Source organism: Pelecanus crispus, chromosome 3 (assembly GCF_030463565.1).
Source record: "Pelecanus crispus isolate bPelCri1 chromosome 3, bPelCri1.pri, whole genome shotgun sequence".
Taxonomy (NCBI): Eukaryota; Metazoa; Chordata; class Aves; order Pelecaniformes; family Pelecanidae; genus Pelecanus; species Pelecanus crispus.
In genome coordinates, this window is record NC_134645.1 from 90,519,030 (window position 1) to 90,542,544 (window position 23,515).

Below are 23,515 nucleotides of genomic sequence, written 5' to 3' on the forward strand. Positions count from 1 at the left end.
TGAAACATTAGACTGAAAGGAGTATATGAGAGTTATTTAGTGCATGAATTGGGAAAGCTGGGTACTGTATTTGGTAGCTGTGAAAGCAAACTGCTAAGATTTCCTTGGCTGGGAAGCTGAAATATCCGGGAGCTTTTCAGGGAGACTCTGTAGTGCAATAAGCAAGCAAACTTAAGCCTTGCTTTGAATTAGGTGAAAACTCTAACTTTGTAGTTCACGTTTTCTTCCTGTACCTTTATTTGTCCATATGAAACTCATCTGCTGTGTTTATTGTTGGAAAATTAACAACTCTCTTGCTGACAAACTATTAAAAGGTTCTGATGAAACCTAGCTATAATCTCAGGCAAAAATTCTGGGCAGTTCAATACATTTTTTTTTTTTTTAATAAGCTTTATTTTCTGAGCTGCTACACTGAGCAACTAAGAAGTTACTTTACAGGAAGCACAGCTGGAATTGTCTTTGTAGTACTTGTTGAAATATTATAAAATAATTTGCTAAAGAATCTTGTTGTATTAAATCACTGCACAAATGCAAGTTGAACTCTTAGCCCTAACAAGCTTACAGATGACAGTGTGCTGGAAAGGCATCAAATGTATAAAAAAACCTAAAGTGATAACAGTAAACTCAAATCATAAAATACTAAGGAAAAACAGGATTTATTTATAGAATTTGGTATTGCAGAAGCTTAAGCTTAGGCCTCTTCTAGCCTATAATTCGTTAATTAGTGCACTTCTATCTAAAAGGGCAAAAGCATTGAACTGCTTTGTGTTCAGCTTTTTATTTGATTTACCATTGAACACTTAATCTTAAAACTCTATTAACTTTTAATTTAACAGAGGAGGAATTACAAGTATGTGAAAAATAGGATAAATAATATCAAAGGCCTGTAAGAGATGCATGTGGTTTCTCAGTCCTGTCAATTCTTTTTTACAGGATTCCATTTTGGACATTAAAGTACCCATATTCAAAGGACCTGGAGAATTGCCTGAAATCAGATCATACATGGAAGAATTCCCATTCCCATTCTACATGATCCTTAGAGATGTGAACGCGCTTCCAGAAACTCTCAGCGATGCACTCAGACAGTGGTTTGAACTGGTGACTGCCTCGGACGCTTTGTAGACAAAGTCAATACCTGATTGCTGCTAAACTGCTGAAAGATATGAAATGGCATTTCATCGGAGAGTTTGTAAGGTCTCTTTCTAACTAGGATTAATCAGACCGCCTAAGAACAAAACGGTTTAGGTTCATTCTTCCACAGTTGTCAGAGGAGAATCACGCAATGGTGAGACTGTCGTCTTCTTTCATTGCCTATTCCCACAAATAATGTAAAACTTTCTTCAACTTCTCTTGTAATAACTTATTACTTTAAAAAAAAAAAAAAGTGTTTGTAATATTCACAAAGCTAAAATTATTCCTACCACTGTCTACTGCAATAAGAAAAATTGTTCTTGCTTCTGGGAAGTCATTTCTGCATTAGGAGAACTTGAGGTGTCTTGCAAAAAAGCGTTTGTTAGCTTCACCAATGTGGCTAGTGCCTCTCTGGGAAGGAGAGGGGGGAGCAGGGGAAGCAGATCATTTTAAACAACCAAAAAAATAAGTACTTGAATACTTAAAACTGTTCTGCAGTTAAACACATCCTATTTAATTACTGCAGAGTTTTGTCTGACAATATCAACAGGGAGTTTTATGAATAATGTCATATGATCATCCCTATATTCTCAGTTTACACTGTGAAGTTTGCCCCTCTGTCCAAGGCAGACATTGAGGGCCTTTCATTAATCTGATGTCTTAGAGCATGGACATGATTTTTCATTGCAAAAGCTATGCATCTTATATTGTCTGTACTAATAAAAAAAGGTACCACTGTTTGTAATTATGACATCAGTTTGTTCTTTCAGTTGATCAAAGCTTGAATAAATTCACCAAATTTGCCACATGAAAATGCTGTGCATTCTCTAGCAGTGCACAAATATGAATTTTCATATGAAAAGGTATTGTGGTTTATGTAACTTCAACACCTGTCCTCCTTTTGTGAGGATATGCCAGCAGAGTGTTGATTAGGGGTCCAGCCTTTTGACTCCTTTCAACAAAAATCTGAAAGACACTTTGTTTAAATGCCCTTGGTCGAAACTCTCTTTGAGGATTTTCTTTGCATACAAAAATTGAAGGTGTCTCATTCTAAGTGTGGTGCAGTTGTTGACAAGAAAATGGCTGGAAACGTGGGTGTATTCCCAAAGATGTGATTGTTCCCTTTGGCTTCTAGATTGAAAAACCTTACTTGAAGTATTGCTGTAGCTGTTCTGAGATGCGGCAGTGGCAAGACCCGGTTGTGTGAAATGGCCTGGCAAGGCTGTTTGTGCAGCAAATTTCAGAACTGAAAACTTAACAGAGAAACTCTATTCCATCAGAATTTAAATGTCAGGGACTATATAATATCCTTCGAGGGCTCTTTAGATGTCATACATGTATACAAATACTTACATGCTTTGGGAAATTTAACTGTGGAAGTAGGTGGGTTTAGTTCATTAGGTCATTCTCCAGAATGTACTTCCATTTCAGACTTGTACTGAATATTTGTAGTAGGAAACTTGGAGAAAATACTTTAGAACCAAAACTTCCCTTACGATTGCAAGGGCACACTTCCAAGGCAAATTATAGTTTGTTGCAGGGATGTTGTTACAGCTCGAGACACAGTTTTATCAGCAGTGCTTACTACACAAATGTTTAAATGCACCAAGTTTTTTCTCTCTCTCTAATTAAGAAAGAGTTTGCACTGTATTGGGTGCAAGCAAACAATTGTAAGTAACACAGAAAGGCAAGGCATCAGGTAACTGTTTTTTCTCTGCAAGCCAGCTCCGTATCTGTATTCATTGATGCATGAGTGCTAAAAAAAACCCATCGGTGCCTTGCACTGTCACCAACAATTACGTGTCTGGGCACAGCTACGACTACCTAAAAAGATGCAAAAGGTAGCTTAGTGCCCTGTAATTGCGCAGATGACTTCAATTTGATCCTACAGTTAAGTATGTTAGTCTTATGCCTACATGGCTGGGGCTCTGAGCAACCTGATCCGGTTAAAGCTGTCCCTGCGCACTGCAGGGGGTTGGGCTAGATGGCCTCTAAAGGTCCCTTCCAACCCAAAGCATTCTGTGATTCTATGACTTCCTCTAAGCCTTCTGTGAAATGCTGGGGTGTTGTTCATTACTTGGGTGTGTGTTTTGCTGCTGGAGCTTGTTTGCCGTTTTGGAAGAAAGAAAACAACCGAGGAACCTGACTGAAGAGCCCCGCGGCCTCTGCTTACTCTGGCGCACCTCCTGGTGTGGTGCCTCTGCACTGAAGCACCCCGGCGTCCCCCGGCAGGGACGGGCCCTCGGCTCTGGCTCTGGGCTTGGCCGCGGGCTGCTGCGGGCCACAAGCACGCACGTCCCTCGCCTTGATGGCGGCGGGGAGGCGCAGGGCCGGGGCCGCCGCCTCGCAGGGCCGGGGCCTCGCAGGGCCGGCGCTGGCTGCTGGGACCGGGGCCGCCTCCGGCGCGGGCTGTGCCGGGAGGCGCAGGAAATGGCGGCCGCTGGGCCCCGCCCGCCCGGGGAGGGCTCGGCGGCGGCGGGGGAGGCGGAGCCGCGCCTCATGGCCGCCCGCCGCGTTATGGCCGCCAGCCGCCTCCCGCCCAGCGCGCTCACCCTGAAGCAGGTACGAGCGGGCGGCTCAGGCCTCCCCTGGCCGCCTGGGGCGGGGGCTCGCCGGGCCGACCCCGGGGGCGGCGGGGGCCGCGCTCTCCTGCGGGCGGCTGCCGCCCCTCGGCCGCCGCCGAAGCGACGGGGCCCGCCGGCGCTGCGGGCGGGTTTGTCGGGGCGGGCTGTGAGGCAGCGCTGCAGCTTTTCGCAGAGGCGATGGGGGAACGCGGCGCCCATTGCGGTGTCCCTCAGAGCAGAGCAGAGCAGAGCAGGCCGCGGAGGCTGCAGCTCTCGGCCGGGTGTCCCGGCAGAGGGGAACAGCCCGCCCTCCCTCCTTCCCTCCTTCCCAGTTCCTGAGGCGGCAGCAGGTGCTGCAGTTATACAGGAAGATCCTGCGGGCTATTCGCGACGTCCCTGCTGAAGCAGATCGCCACTATTTGAAGGAGTGGGCCAGGGAGGAGTTCAGAAGAAATAAAGATGCTACGGAAGAGGTGAGGCTCGGGAAGCTGCCGCCCTGACCGCTGCCCCGTGAGGAGCCACCGGCGTGGGTTTGGTCGGTGTCGCTTCCAGACCGGTGAGGAGGCTCCCGTTATCTTCCCTTAGGGAGTGTTTATGGGAAGAAATCGTAGAATGGCGTAGGTTGGAAAAGACCCTTAAGATCATCCAGTCCAACCATTAACCTAACGCTACCATGTCCACCACTAAACCAGTTAAGGGTAGAATAATAATTTCATGTTTCCTGGCTTGGTGGCTGGATTATTTTTTAATTATTTTTTAATTATTTTTTAATTATTTTAGTGATTTTAATAATTCAGCATCTCTAAATATTATTCCCCCCCCAGTTGGCGGTAGTAATGTTTCTCTGATTTCCAGATAACAATCTGGAATTAAGAAGCTAAAAAGCAAACAAATCCTGCTTATTCAAACCACCAATCAGAAAAATTGTACCGAATAATACAATAACTAACATAAACTTACTAGCTTTCTATAGCTTTTTTTTTTTTCATCTTCTGTGTCAGCTATGTTCAAGCTGAGCACGGTCAAATGGGATGGTTGTGGATATGAAGCACGTATGAAATGCAGAAACCTTTACATTTCTTGTGTGTCTCCTGTCCTTTAAACCTTTACATTTCTTGTGCGTCTCCTGTCCTTTAAACCTTTACATTTCTCGTGTGTCTCCTGTCCTTTGCTTTCTAGTTTGTTCCTTTCTCTAGCCAGCGCTCAAGGACTCGGTGGCTGAATTACAAAGCATTACAGTACTTAGATAAAAATAACGTTCAGAGAAACATCCACTTGCTCTGTAAAACACCTGTGTTCGTAATGCCCATGTGCAGTTGTCACTGCTTACCTGCAAAGGCGGTAGACACAGAGGTGTAAAGAAAACATTGGAAGTTTGAATCCAGTTCAAAACTAAGTTTTAAAAGCAAAGCCATAACCGGCCCCCAGACACATCATTAAGGAGTTGGGAGAACATTAATCCATTTACTCACCTGTTTTTTAACCATTTTAAACCACCATTACTTCACACAAAGAAACAGATCGCAATAGTGCTGGTAAGAATTGTATGGTTTTCAATGTGTTAAAATCTGCGTGCGTGTGTAAAAGCTGTGCTGTGTACAGCCGTTCAGTTCAGTAGATTCCGTTTTGTTTTGCAGGATGCAGTCAGGATGATGATTACTCAAGGCAACATGCAACTTCAGGAACTTCAAAGAACACTTAAGCTGGCAAAATCCTGATCTTAATTTTGTTGACAGCTGGACTTTCATCTGCTGCGAACCAGCATAGTAGTTTTTCCAGAGTGTGGTTATAATAGCAGCCTTTGCTGACAACCTGCAGGTGGTGGTGGTTTGAAGGTGGAATCTGCCACAGTGGGGTTTTTGTTTGGGTTTTTTTCCCCTTCCCCTTCTCAGTTTGGTTACCCTCCCGTGTGGAAATCACTTGGACACAAAGGACTTTAAAGAACTGAATGGATGACATAGCATGTGCTGTGGGAAAAGCAGAAAGCACCAAAAATTACAACAGCAGCGTTATGCCAGGGAAATGGAAAATAAATGTAAGCCAGGTAATTTTGTCCGTTTTCTGTTGTGGCAACTCTTAAGTGGTAACATTCATAGTGGTAACAGCTCTTTCTGTACTGTGCCAAGGATTTTTACCAAAGTTTGGGATTAAAAAAGCATTTGGGATAAATAAACGGGCCCAAAACAAATAAACATGATAAAACATCAAGCAAATGTTTTGTGTGTAGATGTTAATTTTCAGCTATAGCTGAGTAAAACTTAAAAGGGGAGGTTTTTATGTATGAAAATGAGAGATTATAGCCCTAGAAAGGGCCAAGTTAACCAAGTTAACAGGAAGTACCTTCAAGTTAGTATTTAAAAGTCAATATAAAGTAGAATTACAAATAGGAAATACTAACTGCAAATACTGTGGTCTGTTTTTCCAAATGTCGTATTACTCTACTTTTAATTGTTAGCTTGCAGCGGTTCTTACCTTCCTGTGAATTGTGGGGTTTTGTGGTGGGTTTTTTTTTTCCTTTGCCCCATGTAATTTAAAAATGCCAAGGCGTGTGTGGGATTTTCTCAACACTAATAGCCAGACGGCAGTCGGTAGATACCCGACGATCCAGTAGTTGTGGGCAATATGTAGGCTGTGGTTTCAGGAGGTGCAGGAGCCCTTCCCTGTCCCGCTCTGCTATTACACTTCATGTAGGCAGCCACCTCCCCTTGCCCAGCAGGCTTTCTGCCGAGTTAGCGAGCCGGGCTGCCTCGCAGCAAGGCCGGTCCAGGTCTGGGCAGTATTTCCCATCCAGGCTACAGGAGGGAAGGACCCCGCTCGGGCGCAAGAAGCGTGCCCCTTGCTGCAGCCAAACAAAGGGTCTGCAAAGCTAGGTACTTCAGCAAAGCCACTTTGCAAAGCGTTTGCTGGTTAACAGGAAAGAATGCCTTGGTATTTTCCTTTTTTTTTGAAAGTTATTGTAGAATCCTTTCCTGTGATGTTGAGCTTTGCAGTAAAGGATGTGGCTCAGGCAACCAGTGAGGCTGCTAAAGAGTTCAGGTTTGTATAGACAGAAGCCTTTGAGCTTCTAATCAGTCAGTGAAAAATACATATGTCTAAATACTTTGTTTAAAAGCTGAATTTTGTTAACGTTTTCTGGTAGAATAGACTGGCAGAATGTTAGCGTGTTGGGGACTGATTTTTCACGTGACCAGAAAATGCTGTTTAAGAAAGGAATTTTAACTAAACAAAGCTGTAATCCATGTCGGCTTGTTCTCACGTGTAGCCTTCCCTTTCCCTTCAGCCAGTGGTTTCATTTCTGCTCCTTACATAGGAGACTTTCCCCTGCCGCCTCAGCGCAGTGCTTTTTCCCTTCAGACCCCGGAGCCTGCAGCACGCCTTTCACTCCAGTTTATACGTTTCTAGGTTGTGGCCACATAATCCAGGGACAGGGCTTGACAGGCAGCGCCCTGGACAGACGCTGACCTCCTGCCTGCTGCTGCCCGTGGTCTCCGCTGCTTTGTGGGCTCGTCAGGATAAAATTGCCTGCCAGAAGCCTTTAGGAGCCCAAGCATACTTTGCTAGGGTAAGTAAATTTACCTCAAGTGTGTGCTTCAGAGAAAGGTAGATAATATGGGGATTTTGTAAAGAAGTCCTTCAACTCTAGTAGTTCCGAAGGAGGCAGGACCTCAGAGGGGAGTAGAACAGAATTAGCAGAAAATGCCTCCCTTTATTTTACAGTATGCTTGTTGGCTTTGGAAAACCTCTAAAATCAGTACTCTGCAGCTAAGTTACCGTTTTAAATCACCGCTCCCTTAGTTACTGTAAGTTACTGCTCCAAGAGCTGCCTTGGTAGTGCAGTGCGTTTGTGAAGTAGATCAGCGAAAGCTGCAGCCTTGCTCAGGAGCGTGCACGTGATCAGCTGCACGACTCGGCCCCGTGCCAGTAAATTCCGGAACGGTGGGTGCGTGCATCAGCTAACGAAGGGCAGTCCCTCCCCGCAGCCTGCCTCGGGACAGACCCGGTTTCCATGTTTTATGGCCGCAAACACATAAAGCTTAGAAGTTGGAAGTCCAATTTTCTGCTTCCCCCTTCTGAATCAAGTGCGGGGATACTGTCCGTTTTCTCTGGCTAGAAAACATGACACCACAGACTTCCGAGCAACACTTATTTTAATTGCTTGGCAAAACATTCACTTTATCAAGATGATACAAAACTTAAATAGCATGCTTCTGCATTCCTACAGTAGCTTAAACAAAACTGTAAACATATGAAAGTGTCTATGTTAGACTACAGAAGTCAGAGCAATAAAACTAGTATTTCCGTAACTGCAGATACACTTGTCTTGATAGTGTATTAATAGGAACTTTTAAAATATTGTTATAGAATACATTTTTCTTTGCTTTATACATCTGCTAAGACGACAAAAGCTTAATTACTAATTAGTCAGTGGTGTCTTCAATACTGTAAAGTATTTTGTATTGATTTTAGGGCTCCTCAGTACAGAAAAACACTTTCTCTCCGTGGCGTAACAGTACTGTCCTGTGTTTGAATTGCTTTTGAACAATTGTTCTGTCATGACCTGTTAAGCAAACTCACTTTTCTAACAGAATCTGATGGAGCCTTCTGAAGGAGAAGGCCCTAAAGGGATGCAGATGCAATGAGTTACCATGCCTCTAGTTTATTTGGAGTCTGTCAGCCTGGACAACATTGGCCATTGTAGGTTTTGATTTTATGAGAAAGCACATCCATAAAAACTTTTAAAATGTTGTTGAGTTCTATTTTGTGGGACTGTTGGTGAAACCGGTCCTAAGACCTGCTGACTCACCAGGGCGCAGCCTCTCTTTTTAGAGATACAAGGGAATAAAAAGAGGAATCATTCTGAGGAACAAAGGAAGACAGCCTGGACAAGGTGTCTGGGAGAAAATCCTGACTCTGCAGAAAAGGAAACATTTGAGTACAGGGAAGCAAGCTCTCACTTCTTTAGCAAAAGGACTTGTTCAAGCTTCTTCAGTAGTAGAGAATTCAGCCATTTGCCACTTGAAGGAAAAGAGATTTATATAAAAATTACACCTAACAAGTAGAGCATGGTTATGGTAAAATATTTGCCATCCATGCCTCCATCCATGCCTTAAACAAAACTCCTCAGTCGGATTACTTGAGTATGGCCCCACCAACCGTGTAATCGCAAGGAGCTTTGCAACCAGGACACCATTAAAAAAAAAAAAAAAAAAACCAGACAGACAAATCTAATTTAGCGTTTGTTTTGATAGTGTAAAACCAAAAGAAAAGCACAGTGGCAACCGCAGCCTCTGTACCCAGTAGGATGATTCACCTCAGCATCGCACTCAGTGGGAGCCCGGCCTCTCCCAGCTGGAAGCCTGCAGCTGTCACCTACGCGGGCTTGTAGTTCGAGTTGGTTCTGTAGCTTCTCTCCACTGACTAGAGGGAGGCCGTGGGGAGTATCTAAAATAGTAGCAATAGCCCTTCATCACTAAGGAATTTCTGTCAAAAGCTCTCAAACATCCTCGATTTATTTCAGTATTGGCCTCGGCACGTGTTTACATGTAGCATACGGTGGAACCCTCTAGCCACACGTGACCTATGTGGAAATAAGGAAATTCCCTTTTCAGACAGCAATTTTGGTTTCTAATGCAGTTTGTTTTCAAGCAGCACCTGGAAATTGAGAGTGCAATATTTAACGGAGTCTTGGAAATAACAAAGAAGGGATCTAATCTGCAGCATCTCGTTGTCATCAGTACAGTCTGCATATGAATTCTCCTCGGTTCTGGAGTTTCCAAAGTTACTTCTGCTCCTGAGAAAGAGCATTTTGTTTGGATGTAACAGGCACTATTATCTATCAATATTCCAGATTCCCATACAGCAGGTCCCAAAATGAGTCTCTCTGCTTGTCTTTACCTGCTGGGTAGGTGCTAGCTCTCCTTCTGCACCTTAGTCCTTAATTTGCTGAGCTCCTCTTCTAAGCTTTTAATATGTTCCTTGAGCGCAGCTTTGTCTTGCTGCGCTTTCTGATTCGCTTGGCACCGGGCTTCTTCTATCTTCCGTTCGTACCACTTCTCCATCTGCGTGGAAACGGCCTCAAAGAAGTACTGCGTTATCTCCAGGGCCTGGGAGGTGTCTCTGAGCGGAGGGGCCGGCGGCTGTCCCGCAGGCAGGGCCGCGGGCTGCTGCTCCTGGCTCTGGTGTGCCCCGGCCTGGTGCAGAGCTTTGTGCCTCGACTGCCCGCTTTTGCTGGACTTCTTTGTCTGAGTTCCTTTGTCAATGAAGTAGCCACTCTGTGGTTCGGCCTTTGCAGGTTCAGTCAAGGGCTGCAAAGCAGCTTGAACCTTAACGTGTCTTAATTTGGAGCCCAAAAGCTCGGAGGAGGGCAGCTCCTGCTGGAACCTGTGGAACGTGCTGGCACTAACAGCTTTGTCCTTTGGCCTGACATCTTGAGTAGGGGCAGAAGAAACTGGTCCGCCAATGATTAACTGTTGCTCTGTACCTATAGAATAAAATATATATATATTTAGAAAACCTCTGGGCATTTATTTTAGCATTCAGAAATCCTCATTGTTTGATGAATGATGCAGTTTCCCACATACCACGCCGTGTGTACATTGCAGAGGCTTGTGTTTATCACATCTTCGCAGTCAGGTGACTATTATAATAAAGAGTCATTAAGAGAAAAGCTGGCTCAGGCAGAGAGGCACTGCATTGTGGCTGTGGGACTACAGACTGACAATGAAGGACTTCACCAGAAGGACGTGTAGCAAAGATTGGGCTAGATTCCCAAAGTAGTTTATGTCTGCCAGTATTTATGAACCCCCTGCTTCTACAAAACTTGGAAGCCCCACTAACTTTGCAAAGGTAACACATTTGATGGTCCTGACCTGTTTGTTGCAGTAGCTCACGCTCATGCTGCCACAAGATCTCCCATGTGGTCTTCTGCCTTTCTAGTCTGCGGTATCCATCTACACGTCTGTTCTCTTTGCACAGTGTTTTGAGGGGCATATACAATGTACCTTACAGAAGCCCCGGGCTTTGATAGCGCTCTCCTTGGCTGTGGAGACCTGGGCATTCTGCCTGTTTCTTTTTTCCTCGGAAGCTTCCCTGGCCAAGCACAGAGAGGTGGCTTGAACCAAGGCCTTCTGTATCTTCGGGTGGCCATGATCCCTGAATGGGCTTGAATTTTCTCACCTATTTTTGTTCTTGTCAAGTGAACTAATAATTAAACAGACTTTGGTTCAAGGAAAGGAAAAAGTGAGAGGTTTATTCTAGATCCTTGCAGTTTGAATATTAACAAGGGAAACGAGTATTTTAGGTTCGCATCCTTGCACCCTGCCATTACAGGTTCCATACATCTGAAAAGCACTAAATACAATACACTTTCTTCAGTAGACTTTGGATAATCTGCACACCTTCCTGACGGACAATGGGGTGGGAGTAATTCTGACTGGGAAGCTGGAGAAAGTTCAGAAAACACAGTTATTCAGAGCATCAAAGGACTTGGCTTCAAAGACACAGTGACATGGAAGCATCAGGAAGAGCCACTGGAATTCCACCCAACTGTGTCTTAAACTATTCCCAGCAGCTGCCTTGAAGAGTATTCTAATCCCAAGACATTAGGCATATGGATGGGGGAAAGCACACAGCCAGAATTAGTATCTCTGGTACTACTACAAGTATCCCTCAGTTAATTAGGTCGCCTTTGAATGAATATGACATGTAAGTACCTGACAAGGTTGTACCTGACGCACCATCCTGTTGAATGCAAAAATGTTGCCCAGAGCTCTGTTCTGGCATCTGGACTCTGCTCCTTCCCCCATCTTCCGAGAGGCTATTTGGAAGCGTGATACAGGAATGCTGGTGGGAGCCCTCTGGCTGCAGCATGGGCTGGCTGGCTTTACACTCCTTGGCACTGTGGGGGTTGTTCTCAGTATCCAGGGTCTCGGTGAGAGACTCACAAGTGGACAAAGTTGATTTTGGTCTTGATGACCTGGAATCTCCAGAAAGCTTGAGCTCCAGATTCTGAATCTTCAATGTGCACCAAGTCTTCAGCTCATCCACCAAGGAAATCTGTGAGAAAGGGACTGTAAATTAGATGATCCTATGATTAGATCCCAAGGTTCCTGGGCTGCTGAGGATGTGTGGCAGGGACAAAGAGAAGCCAGCCTGGTATCTGTGGGCTTAGACTCCCTGTACAGGTATGCGTGCTGCCACTGGGAACATTTAAAGGACTGCAAATTAGAAAATAATGAAGAACTATGTGTTAGCTAATGAAAGGCACCCTCTATAGTCCACGCTACTGCCTCTTAGATTTGAATGTGCTACTTCAAATGCAGCTCTAAGTCCTCTGATCAAGGCTGACTTGTTTAATCATACAGTCAATGGTACCTGCTGAGTGCAAGGAACATCACGTGGTCAAAGCTGCCGTTTTTTAAGTGAAGCACAGCTTTATACCATTACCAACCTCTGCTCCTCTGTTCATTCGGTGATAAAGATGAGTCCAACACTAAATGATAAATTACTAACAGCTTTCAAATTACAAAGGTGCTTAATAAGTGTCAGCTGCAGAGGCATTTGCCAGTATCATTTAATATACGAGTAGCTCTTTTACCCTCTTGTTCATATGACATCATGAATTTAGGTCAGGCCCTCCTATGCACGTGGACATTTAGTCCATGCATTTAGTAAAGCCCAACTCAGTTTTTCCAGTGGTTTCCATTAGACTCAACAGAAGAGGTACAGCTGATACCGCTTAATGGTAATGTCAATTCACCTGATCCAGTATCTCATTTCTTAAATGGAGATTACAAGGAGATGGAGTGCAAGCCCAGACATTCAGAAGCCAATATAATAACTTATGTCTCTTACTATGAAATAAAAACTAAAGCCTTAGTTTGATAAATACTTTTCTTTGGGGAAAAGTGTTTTGTGGATGTTAGACTGAAGTATCTTTATCAGTAGTTTATGCTGGGATTATCACAGCTGCCCATCTTCTAACACAGATTTGGAATGGTCTTATGAAAAGTCATGACATTTTACTAGCACAAAGTGTATTTCTCAAGTCTTAGAAGAATACTAATCATGAGAAAATTAATTGTATTTTGAATTTACCCGTGCGAGTGGAGAAACACAAATTTCTTAGCATGTTTTAATGATGAGTTTTTGCAGAAGCTAGAAGGGCAAGAGCTGGATCTCTATGGGAACAGTTATTCTTGTCATGCTGGTTAAACAAGCATACAAAAAGAACTTGCCTACTGACAGTAATACACAGCTTGGAGATGGTGCACTGTTGCCAAAGTCAGAGGGAAGAACTGCAGCCGTTTAATACATGGGGAGGAAAAAGATCAGACAGGGAAGAAGGGAGAGATTGCCAGGGCACAGAACCAAATGGATGAGAAGGAAAAGGAACAACACAGATCTTAGCCTTTGCTGCTATTTGCAGATGTTCCTGCAGATGTCCTTTAATGAAGCAAAAGCTGAAAGCACAACTGTTAAAAATTTAGTGGTAGGAATTTTTGCAAAGCACTATGTTAGAAAAAAGATATTTTGTTATAGATCCCAGGCTTCAGACCCACCAAATTAAATTATGACAGTGGGACTGGATTTCACATTCCCCATTGCTAATGCAAAAGCTTTATAAATTTGGTTTAGAGATGAAGGTGGTGGATAGGAATAATTTGGTCTTTGAAGCTCCTTTGCCTGTTTCAACAGATGAGATAAATCTCCAATATTCTCTGCTTGCTGGAACGAAACTCATGAGCTGATCCATCTGAGCTAACAGGGAGTAGCTGTTTCAAGCCCTACCTGCCGTTTCTCCCCCTCACTTTTCTCCAGCTCACTGTGCTGTTGCAGGCGGTGAAGGCACTCTGTTCTCTCTGCAGACAGCCGCTCAGCCATAAGCTTGTCTAAAACACGCAGCTGTGGAAAAAAAACACAACTTAGCTGAGATGATCATGTTAAAAACCAAACAAAACCCCTATCTGTGAACCTTGTAAGTCAAAGTACAGTCTGTCTCTCAGTCTTCATTTCTAGGAATGATGCCAACTACAATTAGGTGTAGCTTGCAAAAAGGCTCAATCACAAAATTATCGGTAAATAACAATTACATTAAAAAATAATTTAGAGGATCTTGAATCTCAGTGCAGACAGAATTCAGCAAGAGGGATTTTTTACAATTATGAACTGACCAGCTGTAGGACTGCCCCTGTTTTTAAGCTTCCCTCTTAGGGCCTCAAGCAGTTTAGATTTATTGTCTAAAGAAGCACCAGAAGCCATTTAACACATTAAATGTGTTTTCCTCAAGACCCTAGTTTGCAACATTAGATCCCTGTGGAATGTCACAGTTCCCTGGTCTTGAGTATGAGCTTTCAGGTTCGTTTTTACAACACAAGAAGCCATAAACAAATCATGACAATGAAAATATTTGTTAAGCTTAGGCTGTGTTTCTAATAGTCATGTGGGCAAGCAGACCTCCGGGTCATATTCTTACTTGATGTTGAGTTTTGCTTTCCATCTGGCCCAGCTTAACATTCATCTTATCTTGTACTGTCCCAAACTCAGCTTTTATCTCTTCCACCGTTGCCTCCAGCTGATTCTCCAGTTTATTTATCAGGGGCTCACAACGACATCCATTTATCGGTGCCTGAAAGGAGTAATACATTCACTTGCTACATCCCGCTGTCCCCTTAGTGCACTTGGAACATTATCACAGCCATCTTGGGCTCTTAGGTACCATGTACTGTATCTCACACTCCTGATAATATCTTACTGTAGCTCAGCCAACGGGCTATTAGTTGGAAAAGCAGACTAGAAAAGGATTGATCTGATTTATATGGACACATCCTAACACACAGCAGCATTGATGTCACTGGGGCTACAAGCAGCAATGAGCTCAGATCACGCATGCCACGGTACTGCGTGCTCCATGAGGGTGTACCACATTACAGGCCTATACCCCGAGTCTCAATGCTGTAATTCTGAATGGTACAAAAAAAAAATCTGATTTTGTGGATGTGTGTGGTTTTGTGTGCATTTGTCTTTTAACCTAATGTCAATAATTTGCCTTTTTTTTGTTGTTGTTGTTGTACGGTATGGCAAGGTCTCACTTGCTCCTGTCTGCCTTCACCCTGCTGACCCTTATCTGCTGTGCACACCGCTGCCTTCATTGACCTGCATGACACCGTCCCAAGGCTCCTCTGCAACGGGAGCTGCACTGACCACATTTAAATCTCTCGGGGAGATTGTCACAAAAGGCTCCCTGAACCTAATCCTCATCAGCTTCCTCTGCAGTCTGCAGGCAGAAATTGGCTCCTTTTGGGGGGGCAGTCAGGAGCCCAGAGCTGCTGCTCTGAATCTGTCTGCAGAAGAGCCTTCCTCTTTCCTTTGGCCCCTGCAGTACAGTTTCAGAAATTGGGGGTTATTCCCTTGGCAGAGTAAGGTGGGTGGTTTGCTGAGCAGTAAAGAAAGCTTCAGAAACACATGCACTCAAGAAATTCTGTTTGCTATTCAGGGCCTGAAGGCATCAAAGCAGACGGATGAGCAAAAAAGAAGCGGGGAGAGGAGTGTCATGTATTTCAGGAAATACTATAAGGGAGTCTAGCTCTGTTAAGCTAATCTTTGTGAATACATTAGATTTGTATACAAATCCTATCTATCTGCTCTCTGCACTTTTCTTCCTGCTTCCCAAGTCCTTCCCACTGGCCCGTCCTCCTACCATCAGATCCTAGGGGCAGGGAGATACTCCTTTTAACATATGAAAGGTCCTCCATCCTTCCTGATGTCTGTTATTAGGATAATCCCATAGTGGCCCTGCCTGGAAATTTCCCATGTGTTGCATAGCAAGATGTTAGAAAATACAGCCAGTAAAACCTCTGAAGTCTACCTTGAGTGGTGATCAGAATATGCTGAATTTCTTAACTACAGCAAGGGACTGAGGAGAGCTGGTGGATAGACGTGAGAAGCTAAGGAAATGATAGGATTGACCTCCCAGAGGTACAGGAGGGCAGTATTAAAAAAACAACAATGTAGCCGTTACAATGTCTACAGGGTAATTTGCTGACTGTTTTCACGCTTGTTTAGAAATGTGTACCGGTAAATACTTGCGTAATAAAGTGAGTAAAATATCAGTCTCCAAACTGGAATAAATGCACATGAGCTGATAACTCCAGGTTTATTTGTGAACCAATTTCTGTACAGCTCCTGCCTCCAGTAACTCTAGAATCCCCAAAGACACGTTGCAATAAACAGAAAGAATCGAAACAAAATGTATCGAGCGTACTCAAGCTCTTGATTTAGGTAGTAAGTAAGCTTCAGTGCTCGCACACTGCTCTCATGTATTTTCCTCGGAAAAGCTCTTTGCGTTTCCTGTTGGAAATCTTACTGTTTCAAAGTGTATCATAAACGTCCCGGTGTCATTGCCAATCACTTTTCACACCTTATCTCCAACAAGGAAATACTCTGTAGATCAAAACTAGTTAACTATGTCTTCTTTAACATACACAAAGCCAGCTTATTGTTTACCAGACTTCAGGCCAAAATGCAGCTGAAGCCCAGACAAGGAAAACAAACCCACAGTCGTGATTTTATACCCTTGAGAGTGCAGTTGATTGAGTGCATTTTCTGTCCATTCGGTAACTGTACCCCAACTCCAAGTGCTGCTCCCTGTGTCTCCCCCGACGCGGCCGGCTCACCTGCATCACCTTCCCATCCCTTCCTCGATAGAGCGTGTACAGCTGGTAGGCTCGGACCTCGTGGGGAGGGGGTGGAGAGGAGCAGCGGTGTTTACTTCTGCGCTTAGGCACGTTTTGCTGGGGCCGAGGGAGTGTCTGCTGATCAGCTGGGGAGATGGGGTCCGAGAGTGCCGAAACCTGCATAAAATACACACAACGTTTTCCTTATTTATGAGCCGCCCAGTAAACTACTCCCGGTGGGAATGGGACAAATCCATTGTGACAATTACAGCAAAAACCTGATTAAAATACCAATCCAGCTGCAGTGGCTGGCCACAACCTTGGTGTCTGTCAGCACAGTAACCAGATTTCTGCACAAATCTGGTTCATGTGACCCTCAACAGCAGGATTTCCCCACCAGAAATTGGTTTTGTCTGAAGGCTGCCCCTGCCCTGCGAGCACAGCGCGGCTGCTGTCCTGACTCACCAACGCGTGGAAGGGACACCTGTACTATTGCTCAACAACTATCCCTTCTCTCTTTACTGTTTTAGATCTACTCATACCTTTTCCTTTGGCTTTTTCTTTTTGCTCTTCTTCCCTTTGGGATCTGGTGAGGTTGACCGGGGCTCGTCCTTCAGATCACTCTTCCTCTGCGGTGCCTGGTCACTGCTCGGTGTGTCATCAGCAGCTGAGACGCTGCCCTGCTTGAAGCAAAGACAGGGATTTCAGAGCAGTTGCAGAGATGGGGAAAAGGTGCCTTTTCTTCAATGTCCCGGTTTTAAGCTGCTCCGCACACGAGTGGGTAACTCTTTAGCAGCAAAGCACGCCAGACTGCCTCAGACAGCTGCCATGGTCATGCGCAAGTGGTGGCTCTGAGCAGATTTAGTCCTGGTGGGTTTTATTTACACTCCCTCCTTGCAGCAGATGTAGATGGTAATGCTGGGCTGTACCTTGCTCTGTACCGCTTCATCCCGTGGTACTGACTGAGCTCGCCTTTCCTCCTTCAGCCTCTCTCTCTTCTTCCTCAGGCTTCTTCCACGGTTAAAGCGCGAGACCTGAAGGCAGACCACACTGTTACTCAGTGATGTCACGCTCTTTCTTACCACAAAAGCCAAGCGATAGAGCAGACCTTTTTCACCTCTACTACAAGGCGATATATAAAAGGAAGTGCACTGCCAGATGGGTACTGATGGGCCACGCAATGTGGGTGTTCATATCTCAGTGGTGGTGTGTTTTCACAGCTAAGTCCATCAGGGCACTTTGCTGTCCCTTGGAGGGGTGAGAGCCTCCTTCTGTGTCCTCCTGTGTCCCCAGGCTGGTTGCCAGGCCAAGCCAAGCCAAGCCAAGCCAGGCCCTTCTCACACAGAGGTGACGAGGAGGAGCAGGGCAGGGATCGCAACTGGTCTGATACCAGAATACAGGGCCCTCCCATGTGCTTTCTGGCCTGAAGAGCATTGTAGCATTTCTCACACAGCAGCAGAGTATAAACAGGACATTTTGTCCCCATTTCAAAGCATCTTCCAGTGCGAGCAACCATCCTGGGAGTGGGAGAAGTCTGAGGCCGGCAGCAGAGGGACACAACCTGGGAGCTTTTGGGTACAGGGCCACCGCAGGGAACAAGTGCCTCTGGCTGCTCCATCCTCTGCCAGTCAGGACAGCCAGGACCTCTGCCAGCACTTAATACTGAGGCTTAATCTGCACACTTTGCTGTGCTTGGTGCCCATGTCAACAGACCTGAGGCTAGCACACAATGCCAGCAGAAACGTAGGCACCTTTCACAGCAGAAGGTTAAGGACCAGGGGATGTGGCCCCTCTAGGTTAACTGGCCTCAGCTCCATGTGTATGTATGTATTGAGGAGAGATTTGTAACGTACCTGTGATGCTTTAGTGAGGAGCAGTGCAACCTCAGGGTTATTGTGCTGTCTGGCAACCTCTAGAGGGGTCTGACCTGCCTGAGAGGAAAAAGAAAATGGCACTTCCTTCCAAACACAAGCTGCTGGAAATGTGGAATTTCTCCACCCAAGGTCAGCACATGCTCCGTGCACAAGAGTATAGTGACTAACTGCTTTCATTTACCCAGATTTAATTCAACTCCAACACCCAATATTTTCTACCAACACTAGAGTGTCGAAGAGAGTCTGCATTAAGAGAGGGACAGTTGGGGTTGTTTAGAGAAGAGAAGGCTCCAAGGAGACCTTATAGCAGCCTTCCAGTACTTAAAGGGGGCCTACAGGAAAGATACGGAGGGACTCTTTATCAGGAGATGTAGTGATAGGACAAGGAGTAACAGTTTTAGACTGAAAGAGGGTAGATTTAGATTAGACATAAGGATGAAATTCTTCACTATGAGGGTGGTGAGGCTCTGGAACTGGTTGCCCAGAGAAGCTGGATGCCCCCTCCCTGGAAGTGTTCAAGGCCAGGCTGGATGGGGCTTTGAGCAACCTGGTCTAGTGGAAGGTGTCCCTGCCCATGGCAGGGGGGCTGGAACTAGATGATCTTTAAGGTCCCTTCCAACCCAAACCATTCTATGATTCTATGATTCTAATACAAAATACCAAAGAAACTCCACATCCTACTTACATTGTTGACAACAGATGCATCAGCCCCTGCCTCCAGCAACAGCTTAACCACCTTCCTGTGATTTAGAGCGGCAGCTACATGGAGTGCAGTATCTCCTGCCTGTAAGTTACAAAGCAGAAAGCAACCGTGTAACACACGTCCTTGGGTCTCACCCTGCAGAAATCATGCCTTCCTAAAAGATGCTCAGAGGTCAAAAGACCTACACTTACTGATGCAACAACTAAGCTTAAATAAGGCCTGGTCAATCAAAAAAGCAGAGTTGGGAGGAAGGGGACAGGAGGGGGCAAGGAACTACTTCAGCCTGGTTTTGAGAAATGCAGCTGGGGCACTGGTGATCTGGTTTAACTAAAGTGAGCGATACACGACGCAGCTTGGAGACAGCCCAGCTCTACCGCCAGCAAATGGATATGACATCTGAGGGCAGAACCGGTTTTCCCACCACAACCTTCTCCTTTTTTTTTTTTTTTTCTCCCCAGGTTTGGTGTGCAGGTGGTCACATATCACATTACTCAAAAATAATCAGATAAGTACCAGCAGCGAGATGGTTGGTGTTTTCTTCATGAGATTCCTCAAGAAAAACCGGTTTTGGACCAAAGCCAGGAGGCGATCCGGGTCCAGCACTAACACGCTGCCCTGCCCTTGTCCCGGTGCAGTGAGGTGAAGACGGCTGTGATCAGATTCAGGCACCGGTAACAAAGGCAGCAGTAACGTGCATATAATGCCCTCCTGTCCCCTTTGCCTTGCATTTTGCCGTCGGAAAATTAGATCTCCTCGAGACTAGTGGAAATCTATTGCTTGTTGCTAACTTGGATGAGGCATGTTCGTGGACAAAATCATTACATGTGCAAATATGGAAAACTTTGGGTAGTGCTGGGGGAATGAAGGAAAGTGGTGTCTCTCTGAGCTAGATTCACACCAGTTAATCTTAATACTCAGTAGCTCATTTTGCAAGTTAAAAAACTAATTTCCAAATAAAATTACATAGTAAATTTAACATGCTGAAACCCATTTTGTTTGCTGTCATGTCTCCTCTCTAAGAAACAAGATTAAATGTACAAATCAGGAAACATCTTTATGATCCTCAACTACACACTGAAAATTTCCCAGGAACATGAGATGATGTGATTAAGCACCACATAATCTGTTTATTTAGCAGATTTAACACATTTTAATGTACTAAATCCATTCCCTCCTACCACCCAGTTATGCCATGCTATAGGTACAGCAATCAGTTACTTCCCTATAAACCAACTATGGATAACTAATCCTAGGTTAGATTGATCATTACTTTGAATTTAAACCATACTTTTTCCTCACTTTCACGTCTTTTCAATTCCCACTACTGCAAAATGCAGTGAAGAAAAGTATTCTAGAGAAATTCAAGCTTTTGTAGCATCTGAACATTAACGAGTTCTGCTTCACAGTGTCTCTGTAATGGCTGTAGGATCATTAAAATCTAGTTATGGAGGAGAGAATGGGACCCCATAAAATGACTGCGTCTCTTGCCCAGTCCTGTTCTGCACAGAACTGGTAAGAACTCAGGAGCGCCAACCCCTACACCTACACTACTACCCCTGTCCCAAACCCCCTTTCTACACCAACATACGACTGCAGAACCTCATAAACAGGCAATGCTTTAAAGAAATGATGCAAATACGATGGCAAAATAATAAACCACTGATATGCCGTTACTCTAAGGCTATTCTTAAAAGCTGAGGCACTTGGTGGTACAGTGAAACACAGAGTGAAGTGGGATTTCTTGGGTAGGAATCCCTCTTTCCAACAACTAGCCGTATGCAAAGGGCGCAGAGTCGCAATGAGGTTCATGCACTGACCTGGTTCTTTTCATGGACAGAACAGAAAGCACTGAGCAGCACCCTAACGATGGGCAAGTGATTATAACGAGCAGCCACATGCAGACAGGTATCTCCTGCCTGCAAACAGAAACAAAGCTCTGAGCATGTAATTGCAGTAAGAAAGCTTGCACTTGTTATGGTGTTCAGGGATGAAAGAATCCTATTAAACCAAAAAGAGCAGTAAATGCCACACACCTCCATGGAACAGCAATGCTGTCTTCTCTGCGGTACAAAATGGGTGAGAATGTTTAGCAAGAGGTCAGGCAAGGTGGGGGTATGAATTCTTTAACCACTGATGGGAAATACTGGCATTATAAAATGCTCATTTACTGCACTACAAAACCGGATTTACATTTTTACATTAAATCTGGTCTTCTGAACTGCAAACCAATGTGATTTGGAAACTCAACTCGGTGTTGCACATAATGAAGAAAACGTGAGGAGTGGGGGCCAGAGCAGCATCCCCACGAGGCAGGCACATGCACAGCTGGGACTGGGAGCAGAGCCCCACAGGTTTCCATTTCTGCGTGCCTCTGCCCACCTTTTTATTGAGCAGGAACAAAAACATCTGGCGTCCTTTTGTAGAGTTTCTCTCATTTGTCATGCCAGAATCATTATAAAATAGGAGGAAAGCTGTCTGAAATTGAAAGTCACCTTGAATCTACCCCATTTGACAGACCAACACACAGTATATAACATCTGTCTCAGAGAGGGCACGTCTGAAGGCTTTCGCTGCTCTGGCACAAAACCCCTTTAAGATTTCCATCTTTTTGAGAGAGGAGCCCTTTTGCAGAACTGCATGACAGTATATGGGTCAGGCCATCAGGACCACAAAAAGCAGCAAAGAACCAGCTGCCTTGGTCTGTGTGACAGCAAAATGCCCTTTGGCTCCTTGCATCCCCACTCAAGAGACAGGTACAAGTAGTGCATCGCTCAGTCTTATCAAAAGCATTCCTGTACGTGATGTACACAATGGTTTGTTAGTGGGTTTTTTTCAATAGCATTTATAATAAAAATTACAGTTTAAAGCACTTTTGAGTATTTCTAGAAGTTAAAGCAATATAGCTAAAAAAAAAAAGGCACACAAAAATGAAGACGTTCTTTTCAAAACTCACATTATTTTTGAGGTCTGCTCGAGATCCTCCAAGTAACAAAACACGAGTACTCTGGGAATGGCTATTCTGGCAAGCCAGGTGAAGAGGTGTGTTACCTGCCTTAGAGAAATACAGGAAAATATAAAAGCCATATTTAGAAATTGGACATAAGCATTAAAAACCAAAACCTCACAGGTCTTCCCACAGGAAGATCCACTGTCACTGTTATTTTCCTGAAGATATGAGCTGAATGAACCTGGAGACTGAAATACACTTTCCATCCTGGAAATAATTTATCTTGGATATAATAAAGGCAGAAATTGGCCAGTCTAACGAGATCTGCATTGCTCAAGTCTGTCTGCAGGAAGCAAAGACTCTAGAAACTGTCTGGTTCATTAATATCAAACAGCACTATCAAATACTTAATTTAAAGAAATATAATTCTTGTGTTTCAGGTTTCCCCCATGCACACACAGAAAGAAACACGCTGCCAAGGCACAGCATCTGTGATCTCAAGCAAAGTCGGCCGTGACTGCTGCAGGGTGTTAGGCAGACGAGGGTCATGAGGGTTTCTTTATGATCATAACACAAACCAGCTCCAAGTCTGGCTGGGTCTGTAGGTGCTCCCACAGGGCAGGATGAAGATTTTAGGCTATCAGGAAGCTTCAATGTTCAGAAAGCATACCAGTCTCCAACTAAGATGAGAAGGGAAAAAAAAAAGCCACCCAAACCCCAGAGAATCACATGCTAAGGTTCCTGAAAGAAGCAAACATGCAGTTTTTATGGACAGAAATCAAAGAAGAGTTTGCTTGTCTTTCTAACCCTGTGAAGTGTTTTATTGGTCTGACAAGTTTTTCTGACAGCATTTGGCTTTTGTTGGCCTGAAAATGTTTGGGATTTTTGGCTCTTGGGAGCTAGAAATGAAATCCGCTCAGGTGAAAAGGTTTCCCATGCTTACTAGGCTGCCTGTTCACCTTGATTATGTCCTTTAATTTGTCCCCTGTGCTTTCAAGACACACATCAAAGCAGCAGGGTTTGAACTGCAAAAGGCCATCTCTTAGGTGTGGTCTTAGGTCTTCAGTTCCACATTACAGACTATTTCAGGTCTGAATGTAGTCTCTAAGCTATGACAGGCATGAACATTTTCTTTCTCAGCTAAATTGCATTTAGGTGTCAATTTTTTCCCTCCTGGGTTCATCTCTGAAAAACCTCTGCAATGTCTTTATCATTTGCTGTTTGGAAGGTCGGCCCTGGTGGGAAGGCAGAGAGGTCCTGCGCAGTAGGTGATGGGCGAGGACCTCGATGCTGGGAGAAGTCACGGTGCCGGTGCCTGGGGTCAGGGCTCACAGAGCAGGCTCATCTGGCTCGTCTCCCACGGGGTGACGAATCTCTCACCAGCTTCTGTGAGAGGGAGACTGGGTCCGAGTTGTACCGATCTGGGGTCTTCACTGGTCTACTGAATCGTCACCAAAATGTAGACTGATGGAGGGTCTAAAAAGAAGGCTACAACTGATCTCACGGGATGATCTATTACCGTGGAAGAGTTTTTATTAAGCCAACTTGACTGAAAATAAACTGCATCTCCAGGGTGACTGCTGCACAGGAGGAATACAGCTACCCAGGTGGTTTACCCTCAT

At 44.7% G+C, this 23,515-nt stretch overlaps 3 protein-coding genes across 8 annotated transcripts in view; 2 read left to right on the top strand and 1 right to left on the bottom strand.

Moving 5' to 3' along the window:
- The window catches only part of MDN1 (midasin AAA ATPase 1), a 109,904-nt gene extending 107,954 nt beyond the window's left edge, over positions 1 to 1,950 (top strand). For all 3 annotated transcript variants that reach the window (XM_075706638.1, XM_075706639.1, XM_075706640.1), the window contains one exon: positions 934 to 1,950. In XM_075706638.1, the coding sequence (XP_075562753.1) occupies positions 934 to 1,122 (189 nt within the window). In that variant the 3' untranslated portion in view covers positions 1,123 to 1,950. The remainder of the gene's footprint in view (positions 1 to 933) is intronic.
- Positions 1,951 to 3,561: 1,611 nt separating this feature from the next.
- Positions 3,562 to 5,504, top strand: LYRM2 (LYR motif containing 2). The gene is made up of 3 exons (XM_075707157.1): positions 3,562 to 3,693; positions 4,028 to 4,168; positions 5,333 to 5,504. Exons 1-3 carry the CDS (start codon positions 3,562 to 3,564, stop codon positions 5,411 to 5,413), a joined length of 354 nt encoding a protein of 117 aa, XP_075563272.1. The 3' UTR covers positions 5,414 to 5,504.
- A 3,956-nt stretch (positions 5,505 to 9,460) lies between these two features.
- ANKRD6 (ankyrin repeat domain 6) overlaps positions 9,461 to 23,515 on the bottom strand; it is a 36,150-nt gene continuing 22,095 nt past the window's right edge. The window contains exons 5-15 of one of the 4 annotated variants that reach the window (XM_075707159.1): positions 21,900 to 21,998; positions 20,764 to 20,862; positions 18,929 to 19,027; positions 18,223 to 18,300; positions 17,299 to 17,403; positions 16,912 to 17,049; positions 16,370 to 16,546; positions 14,170 to 14,322; positions 13,485 to 13,598; positions 11,639 to 11,750; positions 9,461 to 10,176 (exon numbers count right to left, since the gene is read on the bottom strand). In XM_075707159.1, the coding sequence (XP_075563274.1) occupies positions 9,605 to 10,176; positions 11,639 to 11,750; positions 13,485 to 13,598; positions 14,170 to 14,322; positions 16,370 to 16,546; positions 16,912 to 17,049; positions 17,299 to 17,403; positions 18,223 to 18,300; positions 18,929 to 19,027; positions 20,764 to 20,862; positions 21,900 to 21,998 (1,746 nt within the window). In that variant the 3' untranslated portion in view covers positions 9,461 to 9,604. Of the gene's footprint in view, positions 10,185 to 11,631; positions 11,751 to 13,484; positions 13,599 to 14,169; positions 14,323 to 16,369; positions 16,547 to 16,911; positions 17,050 to 17,298; positions 17,404 to 18,222; positions 18,301 to 18,928; positions 19,028 to 20,763; positions 20,863 to 21,899; positions 21,999 to 23,515 lie in introns of all 4 variants that reach the window. The other 3 variants (XM_075707158.1, XM_075707162.1, XM_075707160.1) reach the window with 3 other exon arrangements.

Bases quoted from the DNA above. Each gene is read 5' to 3' on its own strand.
- LYRM2 (XM_075707157.1), top strand. From the start codon at position 3,562: ATGGCGGCCGCTGGGCCCCGCCCGCCCGGGGAGGGCTCGGCGGCGGCG. The intron at 3,694-4,027 runs GTACGAGCGGGC...CCTCCTTCCCAG, and splicing joins GCGCGCTCACCCTGAAGCAG to TTCCTGAGGCGGCAGCAGGT. The intron at 4,169-5,332 runs GTGAGGCTCGGG...TTTGTTTTGCAG, and splicing joins ATAAAGATGCTACGGAAGAG to GATGCAGTCAGGATGATGAT.